This window comes from Octodon degus, unplaced genomic scaffold (genome assembly GCF_000260255.1).
Source record: "Octodon degus isolate 3935 unplaced genomic scaffold, OctDeg1.0 scaffold00201, whole genome shotgun sequence".
NCBI classification, from domain to species: Eukaryota; Metazoa; Chordata; class Mammalia; order Rodentia; family Octodontidae; genus Octodon; species Octodon degus.
The window spans coordinates 1579876-1599270 of NW_004524777.1; the positions used below are offsets into that span (position 1 = coordinate 1579876).

General features: G+C 37.8%; 1 protein-coding gene across 2 annotated transcripts in view; it reads left to right on the top strand.

Annotated features, from left to right (window-relative positions):
• Ar (androgen receptor) overlaps positions 1 to 19395 on the top strand; it is a 254666-nt gene that overhangs the window by 180894 nt on the left and 54377 nt on the right. For both annotated transcript variants that reach the window (XM_004644511.2, XM_023704705.1), the window contains exon 3: positions 13339 to 13455. In XM_004644511.2, coding sequence (XP_004644568.1) covers positions 13339 to 13455 — 117 coding nt within the window. The remainder of the gene's footprint in view (positions 1 to 13338; positions 13456 to 19395) is intronic.

A 19395-nucleotide genomic window follows, 5' to 3' on the forward strand; every position in this document is an offset into this window, starting at 1 on the left:
ATGGTGAATTATCTTGGATTTTTCCATATATATATATATGAAAAAACATGTGCTAGGTCAAACACATATGTAGATATATATCGATACTGTACTCTTTCAGGATTTTACCCACTTATTTCCACAGAAGTTAATGGAAAGTTTGTATTTGACAAAATTGATAAATAAAATAGCATTCATTTTGTAAAGGGATTATTACTTTGACATTGTAAAAGTGTTCAATAGGGTACCTTTAAGCAACTGGTCCCCACTGGGTGCAGGAAAGCTGTCCACACACTAAAGACAAAAGAATCCAGCCAAGGGCCTTGTTCCTAATATCCTGCATGCATCCAGCTGAAAATCTAGAGCCCGTAATAATGCCTCCCACAAGGAAGCCTAGAGCCCATGACAATGTCTCATGCAAGCCCACTGCACTGGAGAGGCCAAAAGGTCAGGGGTGAAAGTGTGAAAGTCTGTGACAGTGGGATGAAGGTTCTATGCTATTAGGCTGAGGGATCTGAACTGGAACCAGGAAGCAGAGAAGGTGAAAACCAGAGTTCCCCCAAAAGTACCACAGCCATCCTCAGCAGCAGTGAGGTCCTGAGTTTTTCCAGCAGTGAGGAAAACTGAGTTCTCATCAGGGAAACCAATGTGACAAGCTTCTCCATGAGGCTGAGCAGTGCATTGTCTTCCTCTCTGAGCCAAGAAGTGATGCTCAAGGTGAGAACCAGAGCTCTCCCAAAGTGAACTGTAGCCATTTTCAGTGACAACAAGGTCCCAAGCTCCTCTTCTGACAAGAACAGCCAAGCACCTCAGGAAACCACCTTGACAAGGTTTCCAGAATAGTCCAAGAGAACCAGCAGCTTCCAACAGCTCCCCAACAGCTTCCTCAATAGCCTCCCTACAACTTCTCCAGTTCTGCTTCTGCTGCTGCTAGCAACAATCCTCAGGTGGGCCGCCTTCACCCAGCACCATGCTAGTTCAGTTCAGCTGGGTGTAACAAGCTGACCACCAGTTAGCACTCCACTAAACACACTGTACATTCAGATGAGAATTAAATTTAAGGAAGTTTGGGGGAACGGGAAGATAGCTCAGTGGCTTACGCATCTGCTTGGCCAGTGCAAGGTCCTGAGTTCAAACCCTGCTATGAATATAAAAGTTTTGATTTGTATACTCATGTTCAGGAAAAGGCAATGAAGAAGGAAATATATTTTTAGAAGCAATTGAGTCAACATAGGCTATGACTCCAACCATATTAACCAAATTCCAAAAGTGTTCCTTGATGAACATATAGGAAAAAATGAACAAAGGAGTCAGATGCAGCTAGAAGCAGTAAAGTTACAAGGTCAGAACCAGTGGTGCACCCATGAAATTGCTTTCTTCCAGAAACAGGGTACTGATTTGCAGTGTTTGCTTATTTCTGTGGTTGTAAATATTCTTATTCCAACCAATTTCAGACACATTTGATAAGAGATGTTCAGAATATGCTTTTACAAGTTAATACAAGCCAGCTGCAGCATGATGTTGGGAAGAACCTAAGGGAAGGCAGCTTGAGAACATAAAACTTTGTCCTGACCTAATATCAGATCATCTTGGCAGATGTGTGGTGGCCTATTCCTCATAGTGTTTTACTTGGTGAAGTTGGGTCCTTTAATTCTCACAGTTCACCTACCCAAATCCCCACCAATGAACATCAGCACTTTGGTGTTCCCCATACTCCTTACCTGATAGGACAGAACCTCAATGGTCTCTAAGGAGAAAAGCAAAGATAGGTTGGGTTCACTGTATTTCCAGTACCAAAGATTAATCCTGTGATTTATCTCTGTTTGTTTGTTTGTTTGTTTGTTGGTACTAGGGATCAAACTCAAAACCTTACAATTACCAGGCAGGTGCTTATGACACTGAGCTATCTCTCTGGTCTTGTTTATCTAGTCTCAGCTGCAAAACTGAAGGAGCAGTTGACTCACATGCAGTATCCAACACCAGCAGCTCTTGACCCGGGATAAATGTGAGAAACAATAAAGAAAGGTTTTTGTTCTGGGTTTTTCAGACAGGATCTCACTATATAGTTAAGGCTGGTGTTAAACTCACTATGTATCCCAGGCTGGCCTAAAATTTATGATCCTCAGCTTTTCAAATACTGGGATTATAGGCATGAAATACTAGGCTCAGCTATGGAACAGCTTTTTCTAAAATCACATTGCTTACTTTTTACCCTGTAATCAGTCAAGCTAGAGCCCCTGAAAGTAAGACCAGGCATGAGTGTGTTCTAAATGCCCCCCTCGTGATTCTTATGTGCAGACTACACTGAGAACTACTACTATGCACAATATCATCTTGACATCTAATCAACTTTTTTTCAAAAGTGCACATTAGTGATACAGAATAATGACATTTATTTTGGTACATTTATACATGTAAATAGCATTTTTTAAAAATTTTGACCCTGTTACCTCCCTTACTCTTTCCTCCTCCTTCCCTTTGATCATCTACCCCATCCCTAAAAGTCTACCTTCTAGTTTTCTCTCATTTCTCCTTTATTTTTGAATTGTTCATATAAACATTTGATATTTAAATTTGAGACTGGCTTACTTTGCTTAAAATGATAGTCTCCAGTTCCCAAGCATTTTTCTTCAAATGGCATTTCATCCTTCTTTATGGCTAAACAGCACTCTACTGTGTACGTATGCCATATGTTCTTTGTCCATTCCTCTGTTAACAAGTGTTTGGACTGCTTCCACAACTTAGCCATTGTGAATTGTGACATGATAAACATGTATATGCATGTATCACTATGGTGTACTTTTTTTCTTTCAGGAATATACCACAAATGTAGAATAGTTGGATCAAATGACATTTCTGGTTTTTTCCTAAAGAATCTCCATACTGATTCTCATAGTAGATGTACTAATTTACCTTCCCTCTTTCAGTGTAGGAGGTTTCCTTTTTATACACATGCTCACCAGTATTGATTGCTTTTTATATTCTTGATGATAGCCATTCTAACTGGATTAGGATGGAATCGCAAAATATTTTTGAGATTACAAAATTATTTTGAACATTTTTTCATATACTTATTGATCATTTGTACTTCCTTTGAAAAGTGTCTATCCAAGTGCCCATATATTGTCTGGGCCATTTGTCTTCATGTTAAGATTTTGCATTCTTTATTCTATATATTAATCCTGAATCAAAAGAGTGGCTGGCAAAGATTTTCTCCTATTCTGTAGATTGTCTCTTGTTTGACTGTTTGATTTGCTGTGCAGAAACATTTTAATTTGATGTAATGCCATTTGTTGATTCTTGCTATTTCCTGTGCTGTGAGTTCTTATTCCGGAAGTCTTCACCTCTGCTACATCTTCAACTATTCCCTTATACTTTCTTCTGGGAATTTCAAAATTTTTCAGTCTTAAATCTTAGTCTTTGGTCCATTTTTAATTGATTTTAATACAAGAAGGTGAGATATAGATCAGGTTTCAGCCATTTACATATGGATATTTAGTCAACCCAGCACCCTTTGTTAAAAGAAGCTGTCTTTACCCCAGCCTTTACTTTGGCCCTATTGTAGTCAAGATTTGCAAAGGAAATGATTTAATGCAGGACACATAATTTATAGGGTTATTTAATAATATTCACCAAAATAGTCAAATTCAAAGAAGATGGAAAATTTATCCATACACTAAAGACCCAGTGAATCCAACTGAGGACCTGGATCCCATAGCAATGTCATGCCCAAGAACAACTAAAGGGCTAGGGCCCACAACAATATCTCATGCAAGTCTGTATTGAAGACCTACAGAGGGAAGGCCCAAAGGTCATTGGTAGAAGTTAGAAAGTCTACACCAGTGTGATGAAGGATCTGTGGCAGCAGGCTCAGTAATCTGCACTGGATCCAGGCACCAATATTCAAAGTAAGGACCAGAGCTCTCCTAAAGTGAACCACAGTCACCCTCAGTGACAGTGAGGTCCCGATTTCCACTGATGATGATAACAGCAGAATTCATATCAGGAAAGCCATCTCAATAGACTGCTCCAGGAGAATCAACAACACTATCTCTTCTTCACTTTTCCCTTTTATGTTGTTGGTAACAATCCTCATGTAGGTCCTCCATGGGCCTACCACGTTAATTCAGTTCAGCTAGGTGTTACAAGTTGACCACCAGCTGTCAATACACCACATCCCTTTCTTCTCAAAAATGAGATGGTTGTATGTACATATGTTTGTTTCTATGTTGTTCTTTCTATTTCACTGATCTGTATGTCTATGTTGTGCCAGTGCCATTGATTTTGTTACTATGGCATTATAGACTATGTTGACATTGGATATTGTCATGCCTCTAGCATTGTTGTCCTTTTGCTCAAGACTGCTTTGGCTGTTCTGGGATTTTGTATATTCATACGAATTTTAAGATAGTGTGATTTAGTTCTTTAAAGAATATTCTTGGGGGCTGGGGAGATAGGTCAGTGCCTGCCTCACAGTTGGAGGTGCTAAGATCGATCCTTAGTATACACATACTAGTTTAACAGGAATTGTTAAATTGTTAAATGTTAAATGTAGGTAAGTTTTGTTATGACCATTTAAAACATTAGTTCTGAGCCAGCCAAAAACAAAACAAAAAATCTAAAATATTAGTTCTGTTCTATAAACAAGGGAGATCTTTTTATCTTCTTATATCTTCTTCAGTTTCATTCTCTAGTGTTCTATTATTTTCAAAGTAGAAGCCTTACACTTACTGGGTTATATTTCTGCCTATGTATTTTTTAAAAATTTTGTGAATAGATTTCTTTCCTGACTTCTTTCTTTATGTATTCATTATTGGTGTATAGGAAAACTATTAATGTTTGTGTTTTCAGTTTGTATCTTGTCATTTGCACAGTTTTAAACAGATCTATGAATCTTCTTATGGAGTTTTACATGCTTTTTATACCTGGATACACATCCTATTCCCCAAATTTGGGGATATTATGCTATAATTTCAGTGAATGCATTTTGTAGGACATTATTCTGAAATTCTTCACCTTCTTTGAAGTCAGTGAGTCTTAAATTTGTTCTTTAGAACAAATTAAGGAGTTCATAAATAACATTTTTTTTAATTCTTATCCTTCTTTCTTTATTAATGCTTGAATATTTTAGTATGTATACCTTGTTTTCAAACTCTGGTATTTCTATCTGGAAATATAACAACCTGTACCACTTTATTGACATAGTCTTTCATATCCTGTATCATTTTCTCTAATGCACCCAGTTGGTTATTTTCTCTTCTTTGAGCTGATTGATTGCTTTAAAAATTTATTCATTCAGCTGCTTATTTTACCTACTTTAATTTTATTTACCAGTTTTTAAAATCTTTGGTATTTCATCTACTTCAGTATCTGTGGGATCAGTTTTGGGAAGTTATGAATTTGGAGAGGCATCTTACTTCTTTATTTTCTTGAGTCTTGTGTTTTCATGTTGAAATTTACAGAACAGTTGTGATAGCTATCATGCCACTACTGAACTGAGATCATTTTAGTAAGTGGTTTTAGTAAGTAGTATGTCTCTTTTTGATATACCCTAAACTGTTGCTGTGTCATAGCATGGAAGCATCCCCTTATGCTACTCAGAATACTAGGTTTAGTCCCTAACACTGCCTTGGGAGGAGACAATACTACAAGTAATATATCCTAATGTGAGGCACATACCTATACCTCTGCAGTCTGAGAGTCTGATCCAGGCAGATCTCAAGTTTGAACCATGGGCAACTTGGTCACTTAATTACACCATGCCACAAAATTAAAATTTAAAAAAAGAGCTGCACTTGTTGCTTATTACAAAGGTCCTGAGTCTAATCCCTAGCACCCCACATACAACAGAACTACTGTAATATCAGCATCTGGAAAACCAACCGTATGTCAAAATATAATTTTAAACTCATCTTTAAAATTCTTGGGGCCTGGCCAAATAGTTCAGCAGATTAAAGTGCCTGCAAGCAAGTGCACAGACCAGGTGTTCAATCCCTGGGTCTTCCGTTCCAGCCCTGCCCCAAGGGCACGCTGAGATGGCAATTGAGATGGGGCACGGTGGTGTGCACCTGTAATCCCAGCACTTGGGAGGCTGTAAACAGGAGAATCACTACTAATCTGATCTAGTAGTGAGACCCTGAACACCCTGTAGACCTTTCCCTAAAATGCAAAAAACTAAACTAAAATAAAATTCTTTACTACCTGGAGGTGATAGCACACATAATCCAGTATTACAGCAGGTGAGGCAGGAGGATCATTGTGAGTTCAAGACCAACCTGGGATACAAAGTGAGGTCAAGGTCAGCCAGAATTGCATCATGAGACCCTGTCTCAAAAAGACCAAAAAAAAGTTATTTACTATTTCACTAACTCAGGAAAAGAAAGGAAGAGTAATAATGCAGAATTAGCTAGGGAAAAAATAGACACAAGCAAAACAAGAAAAATAGGCTTTAATGATAATATTTATATGTAAGAAAGAAGAATAAGACATTTGCAATAGTAAGAGAGGAGACACAAACAAAGAAGAGAGGAATAAAACAATCTATGTGTAAAGCAAGAAAAGATGAAGGGAGATTGAGTACAATTAATGAAATAATGGAAACATGGAAATCCCTATGAAATGAGGTTTGATGTAAGAAACCATTAAAAAAACAATGTAAAACACTATGGAAGCAAAAGTAGAAGCAAAAGCAGTATTCTGGTTTTTTTTTTTTTTTTTTTTTTTTTTTTTTTCAGAACTGTGAATTGAACTCAGGCCCTTGCGCTTGCCAGGGAAGCGCTTATTCCATTGAGCCATCTCCCTGGCCCCAAAAGCAGTGTTTTTGTAAACGTATACACACATACCCCTCAAATATTTTCTTCGTCTTTTATTATTGAACAACTGATAAAAGGAGTTATATGAAAATCTTTTTTAGTACATAGTTCTCCTTTTTGTAAGGAGTCCCTCCTGGTCCTTGTCTCAATCCAAGAAGCTTATATTTGTAATCCGAAAATACGTCATTGGAATCACATCAATTTAGTTCCAATCTACCACTTCCAGTGCAACCCACAGTGAGAATAAAGACACTAAGACACAGGTATAGTGATGGGGAGCCAAGGGGTCATAAGTCCAGCCATGGTGATGGCTATCTGGAATAAAGGCCTCAGCCCAGAACCAAACCCAGGTTTTATTCAGTCATGAAGGAGAAATGTCTTGAAGATAAACGACTGCGAGTTACAGGAAGTAAGGGGGTGCTGTGAGCTGGGCTAAGTAGGTGGCCTGCATTGATCTCTGCAATGTGCAGAGAGAAGTATATGCAGAAAAAGTAATTTACATTATACTATTAAAATAGTATCTAGTGTTTTAGGGTCTGGTGCTTCAACTCTGATGTGTAATCTTTCAAATCCCTGGAAGTCATAGCTCTATCTCAGGGCTCAATCCCAGCCAATAGTGTGGAGAATTGGCTCTTTGTCTTGTGTCAGCCCAGCTCATATTAAAGAGCAGCAGGTGTGGGTTATCAGGGAAACACACATGCCATCTTCAAAGACTACTACTAGCACCTCGGCTAGATCAATATGCATTGTCTAAAGCCAATTGAAGGGATAAGAAAAAGTCCCAGCCAGCTCTGTACACATCAATACATGGAAATAACGTCAGGCACAGCCAAAATGGAGACAACTGTTCTTCTTTCAAGTAGACTCACCCAAGTGGCCTTCCACACTCTTCAGCTTCTGTCCAAGTAGGTGAAAACAATTAGAGCAGTCTATAGGATGAGTTCCACCTTGCCTTCCTTAATAGAGGCGTATTCAGGCACATGTTTTTAAAGGCAGGATTGTATTATACTGAATATCACAACTTTTTTTTTACTAGACCTAGGAACAAGAGTGCAAGGAAAATTTTTGTTGTCCATCAAAACTCTCACACATGTGTTCTCTGAGCAGGTTCAGATTATGGGCCAAAGTTCCAGAATTCACCAAACTGTGCTCTTGGAGCCAAACTGGCCAGTGTCTGCACATTGCCACATTTACTCAGAGAGTCTGAGCAGAACAGAAGCCTTTGGGCATATAAGATCTACACTGGGATGAGAAGCCACAAGCAGCTATCCTGCTCATCTCTTCAGTGAGGCGCCCAGACTCAGACTCTTGCAAAACTGTATGTGGATGAAGTCTACCTGTAACAATGTGCAAACCACAACTGTTTTCTGTTTCTTGCCCCCTTTTTGACATTTGCCTCCATCTAGCTAAATGCGCTTACTTTTAGCATGGTTGTATGCAATCTAGCTATACCCCCAAGACTTTCCCAATGTGGAGCCCAGTCTCCTGTGAGACAAGTGCCAGGGAATATCTCAAACTTATGATTATAGCTTCTCTTTGTTACAGTTCAGTTCTCTTAGGCTGCTAACTCCTAGAGAGGGTGTCCTACTGCTTCCCTGGTAAGAGGGGGTTGTTTTGTCCTGAACATATAAAAGTTAGGGAATTTAGGGGCTTTCTGTTCATCTATACCCTCTGATGGTTTAGATGAATATGCTGGAGTAGCTTGCTAGTTTACCATCTTGAGAAGTCTCTCTACAAAACTGTTAATCTCATTTTCCTTGCCCCTTCATTATGTGCTAAACACTGGACACCTTACTATTCCTAGAGCACATTCTTCAGTTTCAGCCTTTATAATTGCTGTTTGTTCTATCAGAAATGTTTCTTTCCAGCCTTACTTTTTTTTTTGTATTTTAGGATAGGGTCTACAGGGTCTTACTGCATAGATTGGACTCATAGTGATCCTCCTGTTTACAGCCTCCCAAGTGCTTGGATTACAGCCAGGTACCACCACACCCAGTCTCAATCCTACTCTCAGCATGCCCTAGTCACAGGGCCAGAACGGCAGGATGGGAGATCAAACTCCCGACCCCTGCTCTTTCCTTACTTTTAATGTCTGACTTCTTGCATTATGCTAGGGTCATATCATTGAGAGTATCTTTCCTCCACCTGAATTAGCCCTCTATTCAGTTACATCACCTTGGTTTTAGTTCCTCCATTGTATATATTAGCATTTGCAAAGCTCTAATTTATTATTTACCATTAATTTGTTTATCTCCATCTACTAAAAGATCACCTAATTTGAGGACAAAGCCTTTGACTATACTATTCACTGTTGGTACTTCCATACAGTTCTCAGAATATAGTAGATAGGCACACTCAAAGGTTCTTTAGCCATTAGAGGTTAATAATTGAACATGTTTTATCATTGAGTTATTACTGAAAGGTCCAGATATTTCAGAATGGTCATGTTTAAGCTTCAGAGTATGACATTCCAGAGTACTCATGCTCTAGTTACTGTCTGACTTACCAGTTTTACTGTCTACTTCCTGTCTTCTTGAAGAAGAACTTGGTGAATCACATTAGCTAGGAAAGGTGATCCTCAGCTGTATGCTGAAGAATTGGCTTTAGCAGAAATTTGAGTGTGTGTGTGTGTGTGTGTGTGTGTGTGTGTTGACGATAGAGTGCAAAAGACAGAATATTTGTCACCAGGGTAGGCTAATGAAAGGAAAAATATAATTAGAAGAGGGAGACTGGTAGAAATAGGTCATAGATAGATAGATCCAAAAATTTTACACATAGCTCTTCTAATCTTATTTCCTTTTCTACATCACCTTCACATTCATTGTGCATCATTTGTTTTTGAACAGCTCTATACAGTAGACAACGCCATTGTTTTAATCCATATTATTAGATGAAGAAGCAGACTGCAGATTCCCAATTAAATGCAATATAGTTGAGCTGGGATTTGACACCTGCTCTTCTGACTGCCCGTTCACTACTCTTTACAGTTCCATCATATGGAGCTTGGGTCACATTGTCAAATATACTATAAGCTGAGGTATCTGGGTTTGATTCTTGTCCCTTCTTGCTAAGCTAACCATAGGGTTAAAATAAACAAGGATAGCAACAGCTTTATGACCACTCCCAAAAAGCCTCTCTGTAGAGTGTCATCTAAGAAGCCCAGCTGACGATCCATCTATGGTAGTGTTGTTCTATCACAATATCTTCATATATCAAGAATATTGACCATTGATTATTAGTTAAATAATATTAATTAAATGATTAATATCAATACTTTTCTCAGTTTGTAGCTTGTCTTTAAATTTTATTATGATTTCATTTTTTTTTAATTTTTTTTTTTTTGCGGAACCAGGGATTGAACTCAGGCCCTTGCGCTTGCCAGAGAAGTGCTTATTCCACTGAGCCATCTCCCCAGCCCCCCAATGATTTCATTTAATATAATAAATTTGAAATATTTTCTAGTGAAATCTGTCAAAATATTCATTTATGTCTCCTTCATACCATACCTTGAAAGCCCCTTACTTTCAAAATGTTTTAAGTTTGTTGTATATTTTCTTTCTTTCTTTCTTTCTTTCTTTCTTTCTTTCTTTCTTTCTTTTTTTTATTTCAGGGAAGGATCTACAGGGTGTTCAGTGTCTCACTATTATATCAGACTCATAATGATTCTCCTGTTTATAGTCTCCCAAGTGCTAGGATTAAAGGTGCACACCACCACGCCCAGTCTCAATTGCCTACCACCTCAGTGCTCCCCAGGGTTGGGGCCAGTATTGCAGGCCTGGGGATCGAACCCCTGGCCCCTGCGCCTGCTGGCAGGCACTTTAATCCGCTGAGCTATTTGGCCAAACGTTTTTTCTAACAGTACCGCCATATCTTATTGTTTTTCATTGGTGTAATCAATCTGCAATTTAGATTAACTAGCAATTTAACTACAGATTACTGAATGTGTAACCAGTGGTTCTGACACCTCTTAGTGAATAATTCATCCTTTCCTTGCTGAATGGGAATGATGTGTTGCTTGTATTTGTTTTTGGCTTTTATGATGTTTTCCACCAGTTGACCTATACTAGAGCCATTATGACACCAATATAATTGTTACAGTTTAATAATACTTTAAATTTTGGGGAAGGAAAGTTTTATTGTCTTTTCCCACAAACACCTTGGGATTATCATATATTTTATTCCTCCAGATGTACTTTGGGATTATTTTGTCTAGATTTTGTTTATATTGCTTTAAATGTATAGATGTCATTTGAAGAGAACTGAAATCCTTGTAATAGTGCACCTTACAATTTCATTTAAGTCTTCTCTTAGAAATTTTAAAAAATATTTTACATAGATCCTGCATTCATACTTACTCTATAAAGTGTGAGAAATTCTGCTTCTTCAGTCTTCTTTCTGGTTAATAATATAGATGATGGCACAACCATTTCTTTACTTGCTTAATGTGATGATACTAATTGTTGGTATCTCCCCAACCTTACTTCCTCTACTTCAAATGGTAGTTTTTAAAATGAATAGATAGGAAGAATTTTAATCATCCTTGAAGTCACGCTGCATGGGAACACTACAATTATGACATAAGACAGCAGAAATAGGGGGAAATTCCAAAAAGTGTCACATGTTATTAGTTCCTGGTGGAGCTTTGAATCATATTTAAAGTTTATGAGTAAAGAATAAAATCATGGTAAAATACTATTAAGCAGTCCAGAATTTGAGAGCCAGCTGACCTGTAGAGTTTTTCATGCCAGCCATTATGTAACCATTCACAGTAGTCAAGGGTTTGTAGTTGTTCTAATAAGACAGTTTTAAAGCATTTAAGTAAGTGTCTGTTTTCAGCTCTAAGGCATGATTTTTATCTGCTTCAATATGAGAGGAGAATTTTATATTTCATCAGTCATTTCATAATAAAATTTTGTGAGACCTCTATTATAGGTTGTTGATTAAATTTTGCTGTTGGAAGTCAACAGTGCCAAAGAGCAGAGTTTAATGGTTGGATTCTGAGATGAAAGGGTTTGGGATAGCAGTGCGTGTTTTTTCTGAGTTAATCATTTGGTCATCTGCTGCACAGCATAAGATGCTTCTAGAACCACCTTGGAGCAGCCCCAGATCCTTTTCACTTTTCTGTCAAGTGAATATACAGAAGGTAATCACATGGCCATATACTTTACAGACAAAGAGCAAAGATCCTTGACTCACTTAGAATGCTTTGTCTTTAGACTCTAACCACATATCCTGTGTCTTTTTTTGTACCAGGGATTGAACTCAGGACCTCATGCTTCCCAGGCAGGTGCTTATGCCTCTGAGCTATCTCCCCAGCCCCTCATGTCTCTGTTAAAGGCAACTTTCAGATTATGTGCTGGCTCTACAAACTTGTTGTGGGTGGGTAGATTTCAACACTCTGTGCCTATTTGCATACATTTGCATATTGTGCTACTGTATTTGGGGTGATTCAGATCACACAATAATGACCTCTGTTACTATGCTATCTTCAGAGGACTTCTGTTTGTTTGCTGTGATTGACCATATAAAATGGGCTTTATCATTGTTTGATTTCCATAAAATACAGGTTTGGGAGTATGATTGCTAGCAATTTAAAATCAATTGGGAATCCCATGATATTCTCTCTTATGAAAGTTTTACTTCTACTAGTTGTTATGGTTTGTGTCTAGATGTCCCCCTAAAGTGTCATGCAGTCACAGGTGGAGCTTTTGCAGCGGTGGCTGGATCAGAATGTGTGATGCTGTGATTAAGCACTTGTGATTATTAAATTAGTCCACTGATTGATTTGGCACTCAGCCTAAACAGGTTAGCTTAGATAGGATATAAAAAGGAAAGACAGAAGCTACTATTGTCACTTGCTTGCTACTTCCCATCTGCCTGCTCTCCTTTGTCATCAATTGTTTCTCCTCTGTGATGTCCTTCTGCTGTGCCACCATGCATTGGAGCTAGCCAACTATGAAATTAATCTATGAACTGTGATCCAAATAAACCTTTCCTCTCTTAATTTTGGGCATAAGAAATTTTGTCTCCGTCACAATAAAAGTAACTAAGACACTAATTTTCTAGAAAAGATACATCTTATTAACACAAGTATGATTCCATGCCTGATTGTGGATGTCAGTAGGAGGATAAACTGACTGAGCTCAAGTCTCTGCTGTGCAACACTAAAGGAAAATCAGCTTCCACAATTGATCATTTTCTCATGGGAGTTCCTGGCTTCTAGTAAAGACACAGTATCTTGTTTTAAAAACCAATTAGTAGTCCTAATAGTGAAGTGATCAGCAGGACCTGAATTGTTTACCTTTGAAAAACACCAATAAAAACCAAACAATAAACATAGAGCTAAACTGTGTAGCTTTAGTAATTCTAGTCTATGTGATCAAGTGCTTAGAACTACTATCTACTTCTCTCATCTGGTTGTATATATCTTCTGATTCACTGCACCTGGGGACTTGTCTGGTAGTATATATCATCATGCTTCTTTTTGCCCAGAGACATTTAATATGTTTCATTAACAGCTCATCTATTCTTGCATTAATTTTCCCAGGAAAACAGAAGTACCTGTGTGCCAGTAGAAATGATTGCACCATTGATAAATTCCGAAGGAAAAATTGTCCATCTTGCCGTCTCCGAAAATGCTATGAAGCAGGAATGACTCTGGGAGGTATGTTACATTTCTTTCTCTTCTTGTCCTTCTGCTGCTTTCTCCCTCTATTCTTTGGTTACCTCTTTAAGCCAGATTTACTTCTTTGACACTTCCAAGGAGATGAGCCGTGCTCCAAGTGCAGACTGAATTTTTTACATCCAATGAAACCATCACCCAACTGGTGCCTACATCCTTAGCCATGCCATCCATGACACTGGGGTTTGGCATAGGATTAGGAGGCGTAAAGCAAGGATCAGGAACCAACAGAGGGATATTGATGCTGGATTATAATACGCTGTGTTCCCCCAGCAACATTGGCCTGATGCTGTTTGTTGGTAGCCAAGATAAGGGAACTAAGAAATCTGGAACAGTCACAGGTACAGGATGACCCAGGCACAAGCTGGCTCTGAACACCTAGGAATATGCCCCAGCAAACTGGTGCCTAAATTGTAGGACCAGGAACCTGGAATGAGAAGTTGTTTCTGTTTGAAGCATGTTACTAGGCTGACAAACAGAGCTAATTTCCCATCCCATATATCCTAAAGATTAGAAACTCTTTTAATCTTTCCTTTTTTCATTTGTTTTACAAATCTGTTGATCACTTCCAAAAACTATTTTTTAGTAATGCAGTAGCTGGATACAGCTCTTTCAAGGTAATCCTCTGTCATAAGGCTCTTTGTGCCCTAAGCCTGTGGCTACCATAAGCATTGTCACCATTCCAAATAGTTTGTCACTATTTGATGTACACTTATACTTCCTGATTCTAAATTCCTCATCCCTTCATGTTTATATCTGCTCAATACCATGGTCCTCCCTGCTGCTTGCTGCTTCGAGAAAGATTAATTTCACATGAGAAAAGCAAGCTCATTAGTCTACTTTGATTTAGAAATGAACTCAAAAAAAATGCAAGTCTTTATGCCCAAAACTATAGCCTCATACCTGATTATTCATTATCAGTTTAGCAAATCCAAGTGGGTGGAATCCAGCTTTCTCTTCTCTCCTCTTAAGACTAATTTAGAGCAATTTTCCATATCTGGCTTTCTGTGAGGTGCTCAATACCTTGACTTCTTATACATACATTTCAAGACACTAACTTCTTTTGTAACCCTGGAGCAACACCATATGTGTGTCCCTATGCAGATAAGTATATCATCCCCTCCTCACAGACTAGTAGCATTATATAAGCAGACAAATGTACCTCAAACAAAGTGACCCAGCCTTTAGCTGAAATCAACAGAAACAGCTTTAAAAATGTCTAATATGCAAAACAATCACAGAAAACTCCCTGCAAGTAGCTTTTCCAGTAGCTACCTCAAATGAGACTCAAATATGTGGGGAAAAATCAACCTTGTTTTTCCTTATTTATTGTACTCCAAAGAAATTCTGCAATTGTGCACTGCAGTGGGGGACAGCATGACACAGGCCTAATGTGGGGAGCACAGAGGAAAAGTCACAAAAGATGATGAAAGTATCAAAAATGAGTGTTCTTCATGTAAATCTTCCAAGTCCAAGACAAGATTTTGATACACTAGATTCTCAAATATTAGCTTTCTGTGAATGATGTGTAAGAGATGTGTGCTTCTAGGTGAGAACTCCTTAGTGTGCCATCTTTGCTACAAATTGTAAACCTATTTTGATGTAAGTGAAATTTAATGGCAACAAAAATCCTCATAACATTTGATACTGATTCTTATTTCACTATCTTTTATTATAAACCAGTTTTGTGACATGATTATGGTGAACTCCTTTTCAAAAAGACAAGCTTCTGTAAAACAAATGATGTCACTGCACTATCTAGCATTTAGAATTGAGGTTGTAAATTGATTTATTGAGAAGAGGGGTATAGTAAGTTTTCAAATTGGTTTATTGTGTAGAGTGCTCAGATATGAGTGGGCTTCAGCAACACAATGAAGACAAGCTGGTAAAGGCTGTGGCTGGCTTTCATTTCAGTTCCATCCCCATGATATTTATTGTCTGCTGCATATAAGACACCATGCTAGGAATTAGAGCTTAGGCTGACAAACTTCAAGTAATGCTTACAAGATACAAGAATACTTGATATGATGTAAAAGGCCTTGCCTTTGGAATCAGGCAGACCTAGCTTTACAATCCTAGCACCTGTATGTACTATGTGATCCTCTGAACCACAGTTTCTTTACCTGCAATTTAGAAATAACATTCTCACAGAGTTACAGGAAGGATCAGATGGAATGATTAATGTGAACATGTTTGACAAATGACAGTGTTAGACAAAGTTTGGGAGGCATGTTATGACAATCGTATGACTAATAATTTAACTGGGAAGACTATTCTTACCACTTTCCAGTGGCTTTTAAACTGAGTAAATTGGGCCAGTCAAATAGCTCAGAGGATTAAAGCACCTGCAAGCAGGTGCAGGGGGTAGGGGTTCAATCTTCTGGCCTGCCCTGTTGGCCCCGCCCCAAGGGAGCACTGAGACAGCAATTGAGACTGGGCATGGTGGTATGCGCCTGTAATCCCAGCTCTTGGGAGGCTCTAAACAGGCAGATCACTGTAAGTCTTATCTAGTAGTGAGACCCTGAACACCCTGTAGACCCATCCTTAAAAATACAGAAAAAAAAGAAAAAAGTAAACTGAGTAACTTGTTATTCTCTCTAACATGTAACAGTTCTCACATGCAGATCTCCAGAAATTCCTCTTTATTATCTCAAATTTAAAATCGCCATCGTTTGTCAGGTGCAAAAGTTACATTTCTTGTTTTACAGGTCTTGCATTATCTTGGTCTTAACCACCCATCAGAAAAGTATAAAAATGAGATATAAAAATTACAGCCATATGCTGAGCTCTAAAAGGCTCAAGTCAAAAACTTCTGACATTGCCAGTCCTACAGATAACACACTACTATTATGGACTATTGGACTATATTGGATTATTTTGTTGAATTCACACACTTTCAATATTTAAATGGCAATGGAATACTCTTCTCTGACAAAACTAAACAAAAAAGGGGATATAAATGAAGGACCATTTTGTATCTGTATATACAAAAGAGTTAGGATAGATATACAGCTGTTTTCTCTTAATTCAATGAGAAGAAATATTTGTACTAATAGTGTTTGGACAGGATATGATGTCTGCATCATGTACTATGAATAACTAGTATGAAGACAACAATATGCAGTGTATTCATTATTGAAACTGTCTTACTAATCTGTTTTGAAACTGTCTCATTGCTATTTGTTTCTCAATAAAATTAATAAAAAATAAATAAAATAGATAAAATATTTCCTGTAAAAAAAAAAGAAAATTGCCATCATGATCCTGTTTGGAAACTGGTTTTCCTTTTTATTAATTTTATTGAGAAACAAGTAGTAATGAGACAGTTTCAAAACTGATTAGTGGGACAGTTTCAATAATTAATACATTGCATATTGTAGCTGATCTTAATAATTAGAAAAGTATCCATTATAATCAAGCACTGTTTTGGGAAAAACTCAGTGTTTATCTAGGTAAGTCACTGCTTGAAAATCAAAATTTTGTATTTTTTCAAAGTATTTCCACTTTCTCTGCCTTCCTACAGTCCCCTCTAAAATTCATTGTTAACTTGTAAATTCATTGTGTTCCATACCTTTACGCAAATAATAGAGAAAAGAAAGCAATAATATAAAGTGTCTCTTGAGAGTACTTTAGCACTACACTTCCATTTTCATAAGATTTGGATTTAGCATAGACATTTTTTATCACCTTGCACAATTCATAGAATTTAATTTTCTTCTCATCACTAAAATATAGACACAGATATAGATATAGAAATAGATATACATATACATACATGGATGAAGGTGAATCCATTTTCCTATCATACACGTTAAGGAATCATTTCATCAAGGGCCTTTCTGGTGTTAATGTTTTGTGATTTCATATATAAAGCCACACAGAAGGGATCCTAACTTTATGTGTCCTTATTGGATTGCCTATTCCCAGAAGCATAGATACTCAAGATATATGGTTTGATTGGTTGGCATAATGATTTCAACTACCTTCATTCACACATACACAAGATGTATTATGTATCTAAATCTAGACTAAATTGATAGATTATCAAAAGTCGATGACAGGGGCTGGAGAGATGGCTCAGTGGTCTAAAGCACCTACTTAGAACAAGCTTGGCAAAGCATTGGGGACCGCGGTTCAATCCCCCAGCACCACATGCCAGCCAGCCCGCCCCCTGGTGGGCTGAGCTGGCCACACACACCTCTCTCTCTCTCTCTCTCTCTCTCTCTCTCTCTCTCTCTCTCTCAAATAAATAAAAAAAATTAAGATTTAAAAGTCGATGACAGAAGATCTATCCTGGTATTTCAGAAAACCTGGCACTGTGTAACTGATGGTTATTTGGTCTCAAGGTATCAAGATTCGCAATCTGGCTTTCTCTATAGTTTTGCATTCATGGTTAGTTGGAGCTGTTCATCTCTGAGATGCTTAATATATTTTGCAAAATTTTTCTATTTCTAGGTTTATGTACCTGTGTTCTTGTGGGGTTTTTTTCTTATCAGATATAGTGTTTCTGAAAGGTTTATATAGGTAGTTGGATTTTCAGGATGCTTCCCTTAAGGATCTCCAGGCTGTTATCTGCCATCCAGAACAAAGACAGGTCTCTTTTATATATGATCCATTTCAGGTTACCTTTGAAAAACATATATTGTTAATTGCCTCAAGAATTGAACTCTTGGGTCAAGGAGATAGCTCTGTAGAATAAGCACTTGCCTGGCAAGTGTGAGGGCCTGAGTTCAATCCCCAGCTGCACACACACAAAAAATTGAACTCTCTAATAATACATGTGGTGGCAGATACCTGTATTCCCAGCACTGGGGAGGATCATTGTGAGCTCAAGACCAGCCTAGGATACAAAGTGAGCTCATGGCCAGCCTGAACTGAATGGAAAAACCTTGTCTCAAAAAGACCAAAAAAAGAATTTAACTCCCTTACCTATTCTTCATTTAAAAAATACTTATAAGTACAATTTCACATTAAGGCCTTTTATTAGTGAATTAGTTGTGACATTTTCACAGCCCATAAATAGAGTAAATGTACAACCATCTCATTTTTCTTTGCACTTCTGATACACTTCCAATTTCTAATTCAAAATGAGAAAGAAAGAATTGCTTTTTATGCCATATTTTTTACTGATCCTTTCCTCCTTCCCACTTTTCTCTATTCCTGCACATTGTTTCTTTTTGTTTGAAATGGATGAGTTCTCAGCATTTAGAAAATAACAGTCCATATTTACTCCTTCTCTTGGGCCATGGAAAGTTGTAGGCCTTTTGGGAATTGCAAGTGGCAGCCAAACCCCAAAAGAAGAGAAGGAACACAGAGCCCCAGTGCACGGGAGAATCTGAGGTCTGCAGCATTTCCTTCAAAGGTTATTTTAAAAGTCTCTTCCTATGAAGAGACTGATTTCAGAATAAAAGCTGAACACATCTGTAGGTTTTAATAGCCTGTATGAATTTTCTATTTGGGAGGATGTTTTAGGGAGGCTCTGACCATGGTCTGATGTCAACAGGAAAAGTATAAATATCTGTACATATTACAGTATTGAAGAGAGTCCTGATACCAGCTGTTTATCATTCTTCATGCTCAACAAAAGCTCAATGGTGCTGCTTCTGGGTCACATGTCTTTGAGAAAGAGAGTGATTCCAATGTTGGAATGGCATTCATAGCATGATTCTTCACATCTTTCATTCATTCCTTTTATTCATCTCTCCTTCCAACCAGCTGTAAAAGTAGTGCTTTCATCTTTCCATCCACTCACTGATTTATTTATCCTTTTTAAAAAATACTTACTGAGTATCAACTATGTACCAGATAATATTCTGCATATTTTGAGCAAGCAGAGCTGAATAACACATAATACTTGCTTATAAATTTAAACAGGGGAAAACAGATATGCACTAGAAATATGCACATTAACTTAAAGGATAC